At 48.0% G+C, this 14,332-nt stretch overlaps 2 protein-coding genes across 8 annotated transcripts in view; both read left to right on the plus strand.

The window, feature by feature from the left end:
- The window catches only part of TBC1D13 (TBC1 domain family member 13), a 21,740-nt gene extending 10,214 nt beyond the window's left edge, over window positions 1-11,526 (plus strand). For 4 of the 7 annotated variants that reach the window (XM_064523731.1, XM_026110808.2, XM_064523732.1 and 1 more), the window contains 8 exons: window positions 246-329; window positions 1,716-1,798; window positions 1,957-2,116; window positions 2,937-3,144; window positions 3,982-4,145; window positions 5,672-5,832; window positions 6,069-6,126; window positions 7,233-11,526. In XM_064523731.1, the coding sequence (XP_064379801.1) occupies window positions 246-329; window positions 1,716-1,798; window positions 1,957-2,116; window positions 2,937-3,144; window positions 3,982-4,145; window positions 5,672-5,832; window positions 6,069-6,126; window positions 7,233-7,298 (984 nt within the window). In that variant the 3' untranslated portion in view covers window positions 7,299-11,526. Of the gene's footprint in view, window positions 1-229; window positions 330-1,715; window positions 1,799-1,956; window positions 2,117-2,936; window positions 3,145-3,981; window positions 4,146-5,620; window positions 5,833-6,068; window positions 6,127-7,232 lie in introns of those variants that run through there. The other 3 variants (XM_064523733.1, XM_026110806.2, XM_026110809.2) reach the window with 2 other exon arrangements.
- A 128-nt stretch (window positions 11,527-11,654) lies between these two features.
- Window positions 11,655-14,237, plus strand: ENDOG (endonuclease G). Its single transcript, XM_026110811.2, has 3 exons — window positions 11,655-12,161; window positions 12,617-12,726; window positions 13,492-14,237. Exons 1-3 carry the CDS (start codon window positions 11,661-11,663, stop codon window positions 13,775-13,777), a joined length of 897 nt encoding a protein of 298 aa, XP_025966596.1. The 5' UTR covers window positions 11,655-11,660; the 3' UTR covers window positions 13,778-14,237.
- The last annotated feature ends 95 nt before the right edge of the window (window positions 14,238-14,332 follow it).

The raw sequence follows: 14,332 nt of genomic DNA on the forward strand, positions 1-14,332 counted from the left end.
AAATAATTAAGTACCTGCATAAAATGAAGTGTTCTCATGTGGAATGCATTGTTCTGTAGACTGTCTCGTGGGGTTGATGGATTGACCTCTTACTTGAACTCAACTGAAGAGCAAATGAAATGTTTTCTGGCTAGCAGGGTGGTACAGAAAGATCTATTTGAACTCAGTCTGGGTACTTACATTGATTTAGTCTTCTGCTTCATCACAAGTTCCCATTTTTCTTGCTAAGGGATCTGTATTCCCAGTTCCTGAAGGAAATGATCATCCAGCCTGGGATCGCCAAAGCCAACCTGGGTGCTTCCAGGGAAGATGTGACCTTAGAAGATCACGTAAGTGCTGTTCAGCCTTTATGGTTGCAGAAGGTTCCCCAGAGTTATGAGCTGTTGTTCTGGGGTTAAACTCCTAGGCTGCTTTTGGCTCAGTTTTCAGACTGCTTTGCCCTGCTGGCAGGAGGGAATGTTCCCAGGTACCAGCTCTGCACTTCTGTCTCAGTCTGAATTATGGGCAAAGCACTGGTAGTTCTGAAGGGAGCTGTTCTCAACTATGCATATCCCTTCTCCCTTCCTTTGGAGCTGGCTACCTGGGCTATGAGTCTCCTAGAGAACATGAGAGGGTCACAAGAGGTGCTTTTAGCAAGGAGATGTTCTCCTGGAATGTCGTTTCCATGGATAGACTCAGAGCAGGCTACTCTGAATGGAGGTTGTAAAAGAAGCAGCAGATTTGGGTTGGACTATGACCATGGGAGGACGGAGACTCATTTATTTCTAGTTCTGTTGCTGACTGTGAATTCTCTTTTATTATTTATTTTACTGTGAATTTTTTTGCTGTATCTCCTGGCTTTTTGCTTCTCTGAAAGTGCTATTAAGAGTGTATGTATTAAGGGAGGGGGGCAAAGGAATTGATCAGACAAGACTATAAAATGGTACAACTGCTTGCATGTCTTGTTCTGAATGTGAACTCCTATGCTGGTGCACAGTCATCTGTGCTGCTGTGATCTCTGGAGGGTTTGGTGCTGTAACCAGCATGTTTTTAACAGTCCAAGCGTTTGCACATTACAGTGATCTTTGGATCTCCTGGAATGTTACAGGGTTTTTTTCCATTTCTCAGGTGATTGTTAACTTTTCATGGATCTTGACCTAGAGAGAAGAAAGTAGGTGTTGGGGTGGGGGAAGAGGGAGTTAAGTTTGTCATATGGGAAAAGTGGTCAGATACAGGATAGGCTGTTTGTATTAATACGTATTTCCCTTAATCAGCCTCCTCAGAGCTGAGATGGTGGGGGATGCCTGTAACCGATAACTGCAACGCAGGAGTACTGAGGGTGTCTCTAACACTAGGTGTCAAGACTGTGCCCATTGCAGGAGCTGGAACTGCAATCAGGAATCCTGTTCCCACAGGATGGGATACCTGATTTTTGTGAATAAAGGCATGAAAAGACAGGAGAAAAGAGACTGAAAATGTTGGCTTCTGCCTCTCTGAGTGAATCTGCATCCTCACTTCTTTCACAGACACTGGTCCACTTCCTGCACTGTAAACACTGTCTGAAGAAACAATACTAAATGTAGCTAGTAAGGACAAAGGTTAAACCTGGTGTGCTAGGAGAGTGTGAGTGCTGGCCGGTAGAGAGACAGCACAAATGTTAAATCTGTGTGTATTTACTGACAATTTGGTACAAGTGAAACATGTGTTTGTTATATTTATGTTATTTATTTCTTTAGCCCCTCAATCCAAATCCAGACAGTCGATGGAATACCTACTTCAAGGATAATGAAGTGCTCCTCCAGATCGACAAAGATGTCAGGTGTGTGAGGCATAATGACTCACGTTTCTGAACCAGAATGTTTTAGTTAACACTTTGTACTTTGAAAATTAAGTTTAATATTAAACCAAGCCTCCCATTTCAGACAGGGCATGTACTTCCTTCTTCTTATGCTTGATTTCCTCCTGTATCCATTCTAGGAGGCTGTACCCTGACATGGCATTCTTCCAGCGCCGAACAGAATACCCCTGCCTCTTAATCCTGGACCCTCAAAATGAGTTTGAGACGCTGCGCAAGCGGGTAGAGCAGACCACACTCAAGTCGCAGACAGTGGCGCGAAACCGCAGTGGGGTTACAAATGTAAGATCTATGTGAGGGCTGCCCACAGGGCAAGGCATCGTAGCTAATAAGAGGAATGGCATTTGTTAGGCTCTTTTCCCTGTCTGTCTCTGCTTGCGTGAGGGAATTATGCTAATACCCTAGCCGATGCTATGTATTCTAATAGCTAGACAGTTGTAAAAAACCAGCTGACATTCCTGACAGCTGGTAAGGAGTTATAGGTGTATTTAATCTTAAGGTTTTTCTTCCTGACTTCTGGTGGAAGTAAGAGTTGCAGGAAGATGTCAATATATTATGCCTGACCTGTATGTCTACCCGCATGGGAGCAAGGCACTGAAGGGCAAATTCACCGAAGTTAAATTTGCATAGTCTTCCATGGATGTCATACTGCTGGAGTTGGGAAGAAAAGAGCTAGGTATCTGCTGACACATGTGTTGTCTCTTTCCTCTCTCACGAGTGTTGCTGTGTTAACGCCACACGCTTGCTGTTGGGGAAGGTAGCTTGCTAGTATTACAGCTTTGTTCTCTTTCCCCTATTACTAACAAAGCAGAACTGCTACGTTTTCTTACTGCCTGCGTGCAAGTTATGCTGTGATTTGGGGAGACTGTCTGTCACTGCTCAGACTGGTTTGTTCTTCAAACATAGCCAACGCTAAGATTTCAGTGCTTTTGTGATCCCTGAGTTACCTGTCTTGATTTTTGTGAATACCTGCCTGCTTAGGATATGCTGCCCAAATCTTCTGGGGAGCTATGTGTATTAAGAACCAAGCTTGTCACGTGTAAGAAACTGTCTGTACCAGCTGGTTACCCTGAATCAGCCCCAGTCTTACCTTGCTCTTCAGGTGAGCTCCCCTCTTAAAACACCTCCTAATTCTCTGAGCGAGTATGAAGTTCTGCCCAATGGCTGTGAAGCTCACTGGGAAGTGGTGGAGCGAATCCTGTTCATCTATGCCAAGCTGAACCCCGGGATAGCATACGTTCAGGGGATGAATGAAATAGTGGGGCCTCTTTACTACACCTTTGCTACAGATCCTAACAGCGAGTGGAAAGGTGAGAGACTGTTTTAGCCACTTGGTAGTGACTGTCATACTGCATGCTCTCTGTGTAAAGAACTGGTTCAGGAATGGCACTCTTAAGAGAACTCTGACGTGCAGTGATGGGCTGCAGCGGGGGGACTGATCTGCAGGAAATGATGTTTAGTAATCTGAATTAGTGCCCAGCTGAGGCTTAGTAACAGATCGTGCTGGGAGCTTTGAAACTCAACTGAGAGGGTTGTATTGCAGAGGGGACAGAAAACTATCAAAATACCAAAATACTGATAGTATATTTCAAGTGAGTGGGGGGGGGGGAAAGCGAATAGGGCAATAGATAAGGAATTTTTAGGACCCCGGTGAACTCACAGAAACCCAGTGGGCTCTGAATAATAAGGATATGGGAAGTGAGTGGGTTTTTTTGTTTGTTTTTTGGAAGGAACTAAGTTGCACTTTCTGACTGAAGCTTAAAAGGGACTTTTAAGCTATTGTTTGCTTGTACTGTACATACCTTATAAAAGAGGATGGAATGGGAGAACTTGGCCTGTTGTTCCTACTTCACTGGAGCTCTGGGGGCGTTTGCAGACAGCAGGGAGAACAGATGGTGTTCTCGCGCACAGATAACTGGTTCCCGACCTCATGTCATGAAGACCTTGTGTTTGACATGGGGTCTGTAGACTTTTTTTAGCCAAAAAAGACAGTGCCTAAACTTGTCGCAGACCAAACAAGCCAAGGTCTTGTTGGATCTACTGCTTGGATCCAGTACAGCAGCCAGGTTATTGAGCAAGAGCAGTTCTAAGTCTGGGTGCCTCTCTCAGTGATGCTCCCTCTATTCCCTCATCATCATCTTTTTCAGAGCATGCTGAAGCAGACACATTTTTCTGCTTTACCAACCTAATGGCTGAGATTCGGGACAACTTCATTAAGAGCTTGGATGATTCTCAGTGTGGCATTACCTACAAAATGGAGAAGGTTTATTCGACCCTGAAGGAGAAAGATGTGGAGCTGTATTTGAAACTGGTGAGGAGCTAGGTGTTTCTCTGAGCCTTGGTTGGAATGTGAGGAGTGGGACTTAACAGTGAACCAATCTTGTTAAACTGTTACTGTGCTTGAGCAGAAAGGTTGAGAGAGTGTATAAAGAACTTTGCCCATAGGCAAAGGCTGTCTTATCTATGGGCTGAAACAGTCTCTCCTTGGAGTAAGCTCAGAGTGAGCTGACGCAGCAGAGCTTTCCTCCCTTTCCTTGTGAAAGCAAACAATGTTGCAGAGCTGCCAGCTGTGACTCTGAAGTGACTTGGCCGTGATCCCTGGTCACCTGTGTTGGAGGCTTAGTAGGAACTGGAGTCTGTCCTTTCTTCCTGTCAGCAGGCCAAACGTGAGTTTTCCTGTGAAGTTCCTTGGAAACTGAGGTTACAGGGATTGTATCTCTGTCTTTTTAATTATTACCCCCCCAAAAAAAGCATACTTCTGTTGCCACTGAATGTCCTGACAGCACTAACTTAAACCACCTGGAGATCACTGTAGAAGTAAACTGAAATCCAGCAAGTTGGACCATCCTGCCCATCTAACTCTATCATTTTCCTTCATCCAAGGATCTCTGAGTGCTTTGGGTTTTGTGTGTTGTGGTAGAGGGACTGCAGAATGTCTGGAAGGCAGCTTTTGCTGAAAACAGCTTGAGGTCTTACAGTCCATTTGGTGTGAAAGTCCAAGAAGAACTTGGAAGGAAAAGCTGTTCTTGTTACTCCAGCCTTCACCAAGTCATGTCGATATTTCTTGCATTTAGAGAAGTCAGGATGTGTTTCTTGTATAATCCAAATTCAGTCTGTCAGCACAGTGACTCAATCTACAGTGTTGCTTGAAGGCTGATTCAGTAGGGAGAAAATAAACTGCTTACTGTTCGGCCGGCAGGAAATGGTCTTGGTGGTGCTGCAGCTAGTCCTGGATCGTCAGGATCCTGAACTCATTTGACCTTGCTTAAACTTACAGTCCCTTTGTTTTGACAGTAGAAAACAAGAAAGCTACAAACTAAAATTGCTTATGGTATCTTTTACTGGGCATCGGTATGAGCTCTGCTCCATCATTGTTTCTTCCTGTAAAGAGTACACTTTTGATAAATACAGGACTTCTGGAAAGGAGAGACAATCCTGATCAAAACAGTATCTCTGCTAGAGAGGGAGGGCTGTAGCTTTGGAGATAAATGCTGTTCAAATGGGAACATTAAGATTGCTTGGGAAGTTTAACTGGACTACCCCAACCAGTGCCTTTAGGAAAGGAAAGGTTCCTTTACTCCATGTCTTAGAGAGGAGCATTTTCTGGCTTGTCTATAGACATGGAGTATGGTGGTGCTGAAGAACTGTCTCTCTTGATCCAACTTAAGTGTGAGAGCCTTCAAAGGAGGAGGTGGACTTGCTGATGCTGCAATGTGAGGTGGCAGCCTGGAGTTATATCAGGGTGGAGATGGGGATGGAAACATGGGGTGCATCTCTTACTTGTAGGGAACTGGCCGAGAGCACGTACTCACTCTTTGCCTGGTGCATGTCTGACAGCAAGAACAGAACATCAAACCTCAGTTCTTTGCCTTCCGCTGGCTGACGCTGCTCTTGTCCCAAGAGTTCCTGCTGCCAGACGTCATCCGTATCTGGGACTCCCTCTTTGCCGATGACAAGCGCTTCGATTTTCTTCTGCTCGTCTGTTGTGCAATGTTGACGTAAGTATAGAGATAGCAGCTCTTTCCTGCTCTTTTCTTTCCCTCCTTTACCTAAATTCATGGATCCAGGAGTCTTCCACAGGCACGTGTTAATGCGTCTGGTGAATGGGCTATAGTCATCTGTCACAATGATGGAGAAAGTGTTCTCAAAAGCATCTATAAAGGCACTCTGTGGCCCATTTTTAAAGTTTCTCTGTAAAGAATCAAAAGTAGCCAGATTAATTTCCATCTTTCAGACTAATCCGGGATCAGTTGCTGGAAGGAGACTTCACCCTGAACATGAGGCTGCTACAGGTAAGAATTAAGTACAGCAGGGACAAGAAGCAATTTGAAAGACTCTTGGAATAGTACTGTGAGGGAGCACAATGACCCTAGGATGTGGTAGGAGAATGCCTGCGTGAAGAGAAATACCAGATTTCTGATGGTTGCATGCAGAAAAATCTTAAGCTTGCTATTACAGCATGCCTGTTACTGGAAGTGTCAGTCTTTGCACACTGAGGTCCCCACCACTCACTGCAAAACTGACCTCAGTTAAGACAAATGACTACTTTAACTGCTTGGGCTTTCCTGGTGGTGGTATCTATCTGTCTCTGTTCCCCATACCGCTAACTGGGTTTTCACTTCCAGGTGCAGAAGATGGCTGTACACTGTCAGTTTTGTTTTCCTAGCTCAGTCTGGATCTCTTCTCCTTCCCCCACCTCTCCCCCTGCCTTTTCTGCTGCATCTTGGTGCTACGGTAGTAGTGGCCCCCATTTCAGAGAGTAACGTTCCTTTTCTGGTCTTCTGTTTGTGGGACACAGCGCTGCTGTCTGAAGTCCAGCATCACCATTAAAATGAAGCCTTCTTGCACTTACGCATCCTTCCTACCCTACAAAGAACTTCTGTTCTTAGGCTAGAGGGGTTTTTTTAACCTTGTTTTGATTTGCAAATAACTGAATATTTTCCAGCAAAGATGTGAAACCCTGCATAACAGTCTTGAATTTGTTGGCAAGTGGCTTTTGTTTAGTTCTGAGGTCTGTGAGAGCCCAAGGTTGAAAACACCTGCACTGAACAGTAGGATATCTCTGACTCTGCCAGTTCCTGCTTTGGGCTGTGCAAGGTACTGGCTTTGATAAAGCTTTCTGGCATGAAGATAGTACTTGTATGAAGCCAGCTTAGCTGTACCCTTGGAGGAGAAATAAAAAACCCTGAAGGGTATTCAGGCTTGATCAGTTACAAAATAAACCAGGAAACAGTTAGTTGTTAAGAGAGTAACTGAAGATAATAATATTTAACTTCAAGCTTAGGAGCGTTAGTCAGTGTGGCCAAAAATGCTATTGTCAAGGTTTGCCCTGCTTGGATGGGACGGTGTGTGCAAGGAATGTTAAGGAGGCACTTACATCACTTTTTCTTTGATGCAGGATTATCCTATCTCTGATGTTCACCTGATTTTGAAGAAGGCAAAGGAACTACAGGATTCCAAATAGTCCGTGAGCCTGACAAAAGGTGTCAGGGAAACTGCATGGCAGTGGATCCTAGGAGACGCCCCCATACAGTGTGGGGCATTACCGTTCCTAGAGGTCTCTGCAGGACTTCAAGTTTTGTGTTTTGGCAACTGGCCACCTTGAAGATTTCCTTCTACTCTATTTATTAGGTCAAGGACTGATTACTTCCCCATCTACTTGGGTCCTGCACTCCATATTTTTCAAATCTCAAATGCCTCCGTACTGCCAAAAGCAGTTCTTTGTATCTTTTTTTAATGACTTTAAGTCTAAGGAGAAAGAAACCATCTATCTGCATATCCCTCAAGTCCTGTGAGATGAAATCCTTCTGCATTATGGAAGTATGCTCACGTGGAGTAACTTCTGATGAGGAAGGGACAGGCTGGATCCAGTGAAGTTGGTGGGTGAGTATAGAAGGATCTTTCTCCTGTAAATAGAATGTATCCCACTGAAGTCACTCATCCTGCCATTCACGTAGCTTCTGGATTCTTCTGCTTCGTGTCTGCACTTAGCCATCACTGGGATTTGCAAAAAGGAAGACTGCATCAGCTTCTGGTGAGTGTCATCTGACATCCAGCTGTTTGGACTCTGTCACATGGGAGAGAGACCTTGAGAAGCTGAGATGGCTGGACATAGTTACAGCTGGCTGCTTTGTGCACTGAAGTTGCCTGAATCCAGAATCGCCTTATCAACAAGGTCTCCTTGAAAGATAGACTATGGTGGTTTTAATCAATGAGGGAAGTGTAGTTTGATTAAGTTGAGCCTTATTACGCACAGCGTTAGAGCAGGAGGTTGTTGCTGCAGGGAGGCTGAGACCTCTAGCTGTCTGTGATCAGCAGCAGCAGTACTGCTTTCCTAGCTCTGAGCTGGAGGATATCCAGCTACAATCAGGATTCTGAAACGCAAACGGGCATCTAGTCGCATGCTGTGAAGGCAGCTGTATTTAGGGGCTTATACTGGCATGACTCTGGGGTTTTCCTGCCTCGTGACTTGCATAATATTGCCCTACATAAGCTGTGGTCACAGTAACCTTGAAATTGTCTAACAGTACTTCTTGCCAGGAAGAGGCTTTGCTTTTAGGTCAGACCTATACCATGTCTTTTTCTGGAGTAATCCAGTGGGGATACAAGCATTTCAGTCACTAGCTTACTCCTGGGGATGGTCCACTTCTCTGTGTACCAGTCCTATTGGAGTGACTGTCCTGAATTGGACATTTGTCCCTCTTGAGAGGGAAACTGTTGCATTTCAAATACAGCGGATCAGGCTTGGGTGAATGAGAAATGTTAACCTGCAGGAATGTCAAATCGATCAGAAACCACGATCCTCCTCATAGGGAGGAACTGGAGCACCCAAGTGCTCCGACTGTGCAAAAGCTCTTGAGTGAACACTAATCCAGCATGCTTTGTTCTCTTTCTGTGCTGTGCTGGCTCACCTCTGCATAGCTGTTTGACAATGCACTTTTCTGTATTTATGAGTACTGATTTGTTAAAGGTCAGTCTTTTACTTTCTAAGATCTGCTTATGCTGCTGATGGCCTGGAAAGGCCCTAGCAAGAGGGGTGTTGTCAGCCTTCAGCTTTTGTACTAGTGTTATTTCCTTCACCTAAGGCCGGTTCTTTACAGGCTACTGTAATTTTCACAAGAATGGGTGAGGAGACCAGAGGACAGGTTGAAACACATTCTTATGTTCTTGTTAGCAATCCCAAGCAGTTTTTTTTTTTCCTGACTCTTCAGAAGATGCTCTAGTGACAAAGGTGCAGCCAACTGTTGCTGCTGGGGTGGAACATGAGCAACTGAAGACTTAAGCAATCTGTAGCTAGTGCCTATGGCTAACAGTATCCCTCTGTGCTTGTAATCCTTTCTAGAGGGTAGATTTTTTCCCCCAAGAAGTATGGAACTGGTAGAACAGGACAGCTGTGTGATGGAGCATCCTGCCTGCTCTCACCACTGGATGGATGCTCGTCCTGCCTCCTTTCACTCAGCTGTTCTAGCTGGTCTTGTGGTCTCAGCTCTTGGGTACCCTACACTACAGAGGCCAGTAGTTGGACCTTTTATGACTGAACAGCCACCTGGTAGACACAAATGTAGAACTGGAGGATGAAACTCCTAGGCAGAAGTGGACCTCCTACAAAATGCTTCTGCCTCCAAACTGCTGTAAATATTGTTGCTCTCTTACGTTCCGTGCGCAAGTTTGGCTCTCACCTCCCTGAATACCTGGGCTGTCCAGTTTGGGTCCCCCTGGTAAGTGCTGGGTCTCTCTAAGCTGTGTTTTTTTCACTGCTAAGAGGAGCATCCACAAGAGTTCCTTCTCTGAATGTGTAGAAGTCTCCTTAAAATAACCTGAAAAGGCAGCAGGCCAATCAGCATTAAAACGTTACTTACCAATGAACTTCTGCTTGTTCTCAGCGTAGTGTTTGGGCCCTGAGGTTGACTTCCACTGCAGTGGAGTTGCCCCAGCTCCGACTCAGGTGTTGGACTGTAGCATTACAAACACTTGAGGGAAAATAGCAGGGAGTGGCTATTCGTGTAGCAGTGCAGAAGGCTGTCTGGGTACAGGAAGCGTGCAGCCTTTTTCATTCCTAGGTTTTAAAGGGTCTCTAGCCCCTTTCTTTAGGGACAAAAGTGCATTGTCAGAGGGGAGAAAAGCTTTTGACTCTCCTGATGAGTTCCCTTGGCTTCATCCCTCAAGGCTGTTGATGATGTTGTTGAGGTCGGACAGTATTAACTAGCCCGAGATGGTTCCTTGCCTTTGTGGCCAAGTAACGACTGCTCCACGCTTGAGACAATTCCACCTCTGACTTCTCTCATCCCTAATCTGCTACAGGAGCAGCAAGACTGGCTGAAGCAGCAGTTCCTAGAGTCTGGAGGCATTAGCCTGTGGTGCCTTGAGGACCCCTGCTTTGTAGGGGCCTCAGTAGAGGAAGTTTAAAGAGCTCTTACTAAGCATTCTTCACAGGCAGGACTACTGCCAACCAGGGGAAGGGAGACCTTTCCTAGGAGGAGAAATAGAAAATGATGCTGGATGTGGGAAGAGATGGTCCTTCCTTATGAGGAAAAGATCCACTCTACCCTTCTTTCACCTTGCTGTAATTCAGGCCTCCGGAAATTTTGTAGCTTTGGCAATAAGGTAGAAGAAACAGGATATGAGAGATTAAGTAGTCAGTTGTGATCGCTCAGGACATTGATTCTGAGCTTGAATTTTGTGACCTAATGTAGAATTATTCACAGTTTGGCAGAGAGTGGAATGAAGGTCATAGGCTGCTTTAGGGGAGTCTGGAGTATTTGGGAAAACAGAGGCTATTTTCTCTTAATGAGTGTCAGTGATTTTGTTTTAGCCTTGCACCTTTTAGCCTAAAATGTCCTTTCCCAGAAGAAGAGAGCAACGAATCTGGTAGTTTTTCAAAGTAACACTTTTTACATTGGCTGGAAAGAACTGTGTCAGAACGGGACACAGAGAACACTTCATCACTCCAAAACTCCTTCTTTTAGGCTGCTTTTTAAACACTATTTTTTGTAATGTTTCCTGTAGCTAAACTGGTGGCTTTGTGCAAACATCTCCTCTTGGTGGTGTGACTCACCTTGTTGAGCTTGGAGTTAATGCTGCTACATGTGATAACTACAGTATTTCTCAGTGCCCTCCTCAGCAGAGACTGAGAGGATCCAAGAGACCCTGCACTAGTCGGCTGTCGGTAGAAGCGCGCTGCGGCGGGCAGAGCCCGGGGGTCCGTCACAGCCTTGCGCGTACGAGCTCATCTCGCCATTGCTGCCTCTTCGATGCGCTCGTCCTGCTGTGCTTGCCCTCGCGGACCCCCACCGCGGCCTCGTCCTGCAGAACCACGGGATCGGGAGGAGTTGGGGGAGCGTTGGCTTTTCCCGAGGGATGCCCTGAAGGTAACGCCGCCGCTGCGAACACTCGGGTGGGAGACAAGCGCGCGGCCCCGGCCTGGCCTGCTGCAGCTCCCATCCTTGGGGAGGCGAGAGCTGGGCTCGCACAGGGGGGCCTTGCTGGGGGGGGGCTTGGCCTGGCTGCCGGAGGCCGTCGATAGGGCCAGCGTTGGGCCTGCGGCGGGAGAAGGGAGCAGGCGGCCCGTGCGGGTTTATTAACTTCCTCCGCGCTTTATTTTTGTAACCTCTCCTGTGGGCTTCGTAACGTGACCTCCGGGACCCCATTTAACGCTGTTCTCTGATTTGTCCTAATAAAATGGTTTCTTTGCACACCCGCCTCGGGGATGTTTCGGCGGCGCCCTCTAGCCCTTAAAGCGGCGACGCTCCCGCGTGTGCGCGCACACCGGCCGCAGCGGTCCCCACCGCGGCTCTTTTAAGAGGCGCCGTTGCACCGAGCGGCGGCCATGCTGCGCGGCCGCTGGCTGCTGCCCGGGGCGTCGCTGGCGCTGGGCGCCGGGCTGGGCGCGGCCCTCGCGGCGCGGCGCGGCGATGGCGGCGGCGAGGGTGCCGCGGGGCTGCTGGGCCGCCTGCCCGTGGTGCCGGTGCTGGCGGCCGCCGGGCCGCCGCAGCCCGCCGGCTCGGGCGGCGCCGATCTCGCCAAGTACGGGCTGCCGGGGCTGGCGCAGCTGCGGAGCCGCGAGTCCTACGTGCTGTGCTACGACCCGCGGAGCCGCAGCGCGCTCTGGGTCATCGAGCGCCTCAACCGCGACACGCTGCGCGGCGCCTCCGACCGCGCCGCCTGCGACTTCCAGGAGGACGGCTCGGTGCACGAGTACCACCGCGCCACCAACGCCGACTACCGCGGCAGCGGCTTCGACCGCGGCCACCTGGCCGCCGCCGCCAACCACCGCTGGAGCCAGAAGGCCATGCAGGACACCTTCTACCTGAGCAACGTCGCCCCGCAGGTAGGGCCGCCAGTGCCTCCCCGGCCGCCTCGTCCGCGTGTTTGTAGCAGTTTTGGCAAAAAGGGGTGAAATGCGACCAAACTCGCTCGGTGGCGGCGTGCTTCGTGCTAAACTGAGACGCTCGCCCTGCAAGCGCGCCTCTCTTGCTGGCAGCAAGACCCCGGGTTACTTCAGCGCGGTGTATTGTGAGGGCAAAGAAATACTCGGACACATGCGCATGAAAATGAGGGCCTGCAGTGTGCGGGGCCTGGTCCTGGGGGACAAGCCAGGCTTAGCTCTCCTTAGGCAGCTTCCAGAGTGGAGGTGACAGTCGTGGCATCTTCTGTAAAGCGCTCAGGGCACTGCTGAGAAGTGCTGTACAGAAGTCGTGTGTTGTTGTTAGGACAACTCTGAACAACGAGGAAACCCCTTGGTGACTGACTTTGCTGTCTGTGTTGCCCTGGTTCTGTTTCCAGGTTCCCCATTTAAACCAGAACGCCTGGAATAACCTCGAGAAGTACAGCAGAAGCTTGGCTAGGAACAACAAGAACGTGTACGTCTGCACAGGGCCCCTTTTCCTGCCCAGGTAAACACGGGATGCAGCATGCTGCGGCATTAAACGGGGCTGAGGGTCTGCAGTTTCCTGAGCGTGCACCCAAGCAGAAGTGGTCTGCTCAGACCCAGTTCAATGAGCAAGTCCAGCTGTGCGCAGAGGGCCAGTGGACAGGTGCTTTCTTGAGGCTGGGATTAGCTTGCCTATTTCCAATGTAGTAGATTGTTTCAGGAGTAGGTGGGGTCGGACCTCTCCCAGGCAGGATCCGGCTCTGTGGCTATTGCCTAGCTGCCATAATTGAACTCTGGCATCTATTCTAGTACTGTTTTCTTGAGATACAGTGTAAGGCTTTTATTTGCAGTCTTTAGTAATCTAGCAGTATGTAACAGCAGATTAGACTGCAGAGGCATCAGCCCTTCGCTGCAGTATAAAGCTTCTAGGTTTTATTTTATAGTCTAGTTCTCCTCATAAGAGCATAACTTTATTTGCAAGGATCTTCTGTAGCACTGGGAAGAGCAGTTTTCACAAGCTGAGATCTGTTCAGCAGCAGAAAACAGCTTGGAAAGGCTGTTAAATGAGATGCTGGGGAATCTATTTGGAGGAGTAGATCTGATGCATTGTTCAACCTCACCATGTCACATAGCCTCTGCTTCAGGGACCTTTTTCCATGCCTAACGCAGATGCAGGGCTGCTCGCTGCCGTGTTGGAGGGGGGACTCGAGTGGTGCTGGAGGGCTGAGGGCGTAGATGTGGGACCAGGCCAGGAGGTAACAGTAACAGGTCATTGCTGTTGGCGCAGGATGGAAGCGGATGGGAAGATGTACGTCAAATACCAGGTGATCGGGAAGAACAACGTGGCCGTCCCCACCCATTTCTTCAAGGTGCTCATCCTGGAGAAGGAGAGCGGGGAGATTGAGTTGCGCTCCTACGTGATGCCCAACAGCCCTGTGGATGAGAACATACCACTGGAACGGTTCTTGGTTCCCATTGAGAGCATCGAGCGGGCCTCAGGGCTCCTATTTGTCCCCAACATCTTGAAGAAGACAAATAACTTAAAAGCCATCACAGCTGGGAACAAGCGTTGAACCCTGACTACAGAAATCAAGGTATCCTCTGGCAGGGACTGTGACAGCAGTAGTTAGCAGAATCGTGTTTCCTTGCGTAATTTTAAATGTGCAGAATTAGAGTCAAATCAGTGCTTCTCTCTGCATGAAACTGGAGGAAGGGCAATATTGAAATAGATGTGCAAGGCCAGTCTCAGTGGCAGGTCCTACAGGAGGCTCCTGAGCTCTTGACACCGTAGTAGCATCTCCAGGATTTGCCCATAAACTGCAGTACCAAGGTGCTTCTGTAAATTGTTCCCTTTGAGTTGTGTGTGGCTCATTAAGAGACAAAGGGAAGTTACTTAATTTCAGATATTTGGCAGGGAAGAATTGGGTGCAAGATGGGTACAGAGGGAGATGGGGAAGTCCCTGCCTTTCTGTGGCCAAAAGATTGTATAATTTTTTTTAAGATGGCTTTTAGCAGTAAAGCTTTGAAAACTCAGGGTATTGACTGTTTCTTATCTGCTCTTACCAAAGCCCTGAATGCCTGAACAGTAAGGGGGAGGGCAGAGCCAGCTTTTCCAGCTGTTTTTCTTG

The sequence above is a fragment of the Dromaius novaehollandiae genome, chromosome 20 (assembly GCF_036370855.1).
Source record: "Dromaius novaehollandiae isolate bDroNov1 chromosome 20, bDroNov1.hap1, whole genome shotgun sequence".
NCBI lineage: Eukaryota > Metazoa > Chordata > Aves > Casuariiformes > Dromaiidae > Dromaius > Dromaius novaehollandiae.

Bases quoted from the DNA above. Each gene is read 5' to 3' on its own strand.
- ENDOG (XM_026110811.2), top strand. From the start codon at position 11,661: ATGCTGCGCGGCCGCTGGCTGCTGCCCGGGGCGTCGCTGGCGCTGGGC. The intron at 12,162-12,616 runs GTAGGGCCGCCA...TTCTGTTTCCAG, and splicing joins TGAGCAACGTCGCCCCGCAG to GTTCCCCATTTAAACCAGAA. The intron at 12,727-13,491 runs GTAAACACGGGA...CTGTTGGCGCAG, and splicing joins GGGCCCCTTTTCCTGCCCAG to GATGGAAGCGGATGGGAAGA.